Source organism: Galeopterus variegatus, unplaced genomic scaffold, assembly GCF_000696425.1.
Source record: "Galeopterus variegatus unplaced genomic scaffold, G_variegatus-3.0.2 Scaffold55, whole genome shotgun sequence".
NCBI classification, from domain to species: domain Eukaryota; kingdom Metazoa; phylum Chordata; class Mammalia; order Dermoptera; family Cynocephalidae; genus Galeopterus; species Galeopterus variegatus.
Window position 1 is genome coordinate 725692 of NW_007726166.1, and position 3796 is coordinate 729487.

The 3796-nt window shown below is 63.7% G+C and overlaps 1 protein-coding gene across 1 annotated transcript in view; it reads right to left on the reverse strand.

Annotated features, from left to right (window-relative positions):
- Positions 1-2726, reverse strand: part of SHISA8 (shisa family member 8) — a 3544-nt gene extending 818 nt beyond the window's left edge. The window contains exons 1-4 of the mRNA XM_008574485.1: positions 2644-2726; positions 1083-1216; positions 320-466; positions 3-65 (exon numbers count right to left, since the gene is read on the reverse strand). Of these exons, the coding sequence (XP_008572707.1) occupies positions 3-65; positions 320-466; positions 1083-1216; positions 2644-2726 (427 nt within the window). The remainder of the gene's footprint in view (positions 1-2; positions 66-319; positions 467-1082; positions 1217-2643) is intronic.
- Positions 2727-3796: the final 1070 nt, after the last annotated feature.

The following is a 3796-nucleotide window of genomic DNA, read 5'->3' on the forward strand; positions in this document are numbered from 1 at the left end:
GGGGAGGGTCCGCGGGGCCGGCTCGGTGGTGGGAAAACGCTGGTAATAGTCCTGGGGGGCGGCCTCTGTGGGGACAAGACGGGAGCGGAGTCAGACCGCGTGGCGCGGGGCTCTGGACACCTCGATGGGTCCCAGCCTGGAGGCGGGGTCGGGTTGGGGTCGCAGCGGGGCACCGCCGAGGCCGGGAGCCGACTGGCTGCAGGCGCTGGCCGGAGCGCGGATGGGCAAGGCCGGCACATGTGGCACCCGGAGCCGGGACCGACCCCTGCAGTCCGGGAGCTCGGTTACCCGGGGCGCGCTGGCCGCAGGGGCCACTCACCTGCGGCCTGGAGCGTGGCTGTCTTCGGAGGAGCGAACTTGGCATAGTCCGGCTGCAGCGTCACGCTGCCTCCGCCCTGCAACCGGGGGCCGCGCGGGGGCCCTGGGGGGGCGGACCCCAGGGGCGCGTTGTTGAGGCGTTTCTTGTCTGGAGGGGGAGGGGAAAATAAGCGCGGCGAGGCCCTCTGAGCCGGCGCACTCCACCTGCGCCACTGCCACTTCGCGGCCTTCTCCCCAACTGCTGCAGCTCGGGGAGAAGTGACCGAGAGCGGAGCCTGTCCTCAAGGCAGCATCTCCAGCGCCCGGACAGGGCCTGGCTGGGAATGACATCTATGGCAGCCAGCCCTGAGGGGTGCTAACCTAATGGAAGGCTCGCCAGCACTTAGGCCTGAGCCAGGCGCTGAGTCCCAGGACCTGCTCCCTGCGGAGTGGGGGACTGCCAAGCGCTGCCTCCCCAGCGAGATCAAGAGGGAGGCTCCAGACCCCGGGGCACTGAGCCACAGCCCCAGCCAGCAAATTCTGACTCTGGAATCTTCCTCACAGAATCACAGCCTCTGAGACTGGAGGCTGCGGGACCCGTCAGAAGCTCCCTCTCCACCAAGGAGAGCTGGCCGGCTTGTCCAGTCCCTACTCACACACCTGCAGAGGCAGGCAGCGCATTTCCATTCGGGGAGCCCCTGATCAGAGCCTCCATCCCCCCAGCTAAGGGACCAGCCCTTACCCCCCAGCAAAGCCCTTTCCACGCCTACCACCAGCCTACTCACCTGTGCTGTTGTGCGGGGAGCTCCGGGAGAGGCCATCACCCATCTGCACCTGGACACAGCTACCCAGGGGCAGGCCCAGAGGTGGAGGCAGCGGTTCCTGGGAGCCAGGCTGCTTCAGAAGTTCTGTCAGTGTCCTGTGTGGACAGAATGGTGAGGGGTGGCTCTCTCAGCTTCCTGCGTCCGCGTCAGCCAGGCCCTGGCCTACCAAAGGCCAGCCCTGGCCACCACTGTCTTGCTGTGTGGCCCTGGACAGTTCTTTGGACCTCTCTGGGCCTCCATTCTCTCCTGCAATGGACCTCACACATCTAGTTTCCCCTAGTCAGCCTCACCTGTGGCCCCAAGAGGACCTTTTCTCAGAGCAGGTCAGGAAACTCTTAATGGGGTCACATGTAACTAGGGCCACCTTGTTTTCCAGAGGCTCCCCTTCTCTCCTGTTCCCGAAGCCCAGTCTCCAAGACCCTCCCCAGTTGAGCCTCCTCTCCTAACACAGGCTCCCTCTGCCTACAACACCCGGTCCTCCATGTCCTCCCATAAAACTACTCATTCTTCAACCCCCCGGAGTCCCCTCTTCTCCAGGAAGCCTTCTTTATCTGCCTACCTAACTCCCCTCCTACAGCAGGGGCTTCTGCTGGGTCCTGGGACAGCTGCCAGCACAGGCATGGAGGACAGACAGATGACAGGAGGGGGAAGCCAGGAGATCTCCCTGTGGCAGCCCGTCACCCAAAGGCTATGTGACCTTGGGCAGCCACTTCCCTGGGTACCCAGCACACCCAACCCCCACCCAGCTGTGACAGCATCTGACTGAACCTTCCCCACAGACAACGAGACCCGGCCTTCAGCCCAGCTGCTTTTGGTGCTCACAACCCATGATTTTCTCCTACTCTGCCTGACCCTCCTCCTGGGGCTGGAGCCTCAAATGGCTGATTCATGAAGAGGCACACTGGAGATGGGACACCTGGGGTGGCCGAGGTTCGGCTGCAGCGTGGCAGGGTCTGAAAACGTCCTAGTACCTGAGCTGACCTTCCTACCCTGCCCACTCCTCAGCAGCTAACCCCTGTGGTCTCATCTCTGGGCAAGCACCAACAGCCCAGCTCTCCCAAACAACTGAGCAATTGTCATGCCCTGGGCTTTTTGCACACACTTTCTCCAGCGGCCGATGCCAGCTTCCCACCAAGCCCTCTGAGAAGCCTTCCTTGGCCATCAGCCCCAACATGGGAGAATTAAGGGTGAGACCTGGAGGGAGGGCAGGGACTCAGAATACCCACCCACACATAAGCCCAAGCCCCACTCCAGGTCTCTGCTGAGGAGAAAAGGGCACATGGGAGCCTGAAGCCCAGAGAGGGGAAGGAACTGGCCCAGGCCACACAGCACATCAGGGGTGGAGTCAGCTCTTCCTGAGGCATAACCAAACCTGCTTCCCTGTCCCCTGGGGATGAAGAGGGTTCCGGGTGACCATGTCAATTAGGCTGCCCCAGCCTTCCCCCGCACTGTCATGGCCCTCAGCTCCCATTGCCCCACCCTGGTCATAGATACACCCTGTCCTTCCCCCTGCTACCCTCACCCAGCATAAGGGACCCCAAACTCAGGAGGCCCAGCCCCTGCCCCTGCAGCATCCAGGACCCAGGCCAAGAGACTCCACGTCATGGAGGCAGCTTAGTGGCTGAGGGTGGAGGCCAGGGTTACAGCCCCAGCTCTGCCCCTACAGCTGTCTGGAAGCAGGTGGGATAAGGATCTGGGGCGTCAAGAGGTGCTGGAGGGCCAAGGAAGCCCTCATCCCCTGCCCGAGGCCCGGGAGTGTGGGGCTCCACATCCGATCCACCAGGGCGTGGAGGCTTCTCTTGTCACTTTTAGATACTAGCCTGTCGCATGTGGTGTCTGCAGCCCACATGCCCAAGGGTGCTGGGATGCGGGTGGATGAGGGCACAGGCCTGAGGGTTGTTGGGGGCATGTGAGTGAGTGTGGGGTGTGGGTGGGAGTTGCAGGGTCAAGACACATAAAACCCCAGAGTCCCCAATCCAGCTGAGGAGGGAAGCTGGGGCTGTAGAGCCCACTTCACACCAAGCTCAGAACTCAGCTAGCACCCGTCCTGGCCTCGGCAACACACGAATCTGTTCCCTCCACACTGCAGTCCTCCACCCGCACGGAGGGAGACTCTGACCTTCGCCTGGGGACTACTAAGTGGGGTGATGGGGTCCTTTTGAAACCCCAGGGAAGGAAGGTCAGGCCTGAGTCACAGCTGGAGGGTGGGGGAGTTGGACAGGAGGTGGGAAGCGGAAGGAGGGAGGGAAACCTGGGGAGAAGTAGGAGGGGAGAGAGCCCAGTGCCTCTTCCCTTCCCTCCGCCCAAGATGCGCCCCGCACATCAGCCCCGTTCCCTGCCTGTCCCCTGCCTGCTCAGCCCTGGGCCTTCTCTCCTGCACGCTGACCTTATGCCCTCTGTTCAGGGCGCCCAGCCCTCCCCGCCCTCTCCAGAGGAGCCTGGAGCCCCGGGGAGGGCAGCCCAGTGCCCAGCACAGGCCGGAAGGTCAAGGGGAGACAGGGAGCTGTCAGGTGTCTCCCTCCGTGAAGTGGGGGGTAGGGGAGAAGAGAAGAGGAAAAACCGGGAGAAGGGCCCCGCGAGAGTGGCGAGAAGGCGGAGAGTCGCCAGGGGGCGTCCTCCGGGCGGCGAGGGCAGGCCGGGCGCAGCGGGCGGGGGTCCCGGGCCGGCCGGCGCGC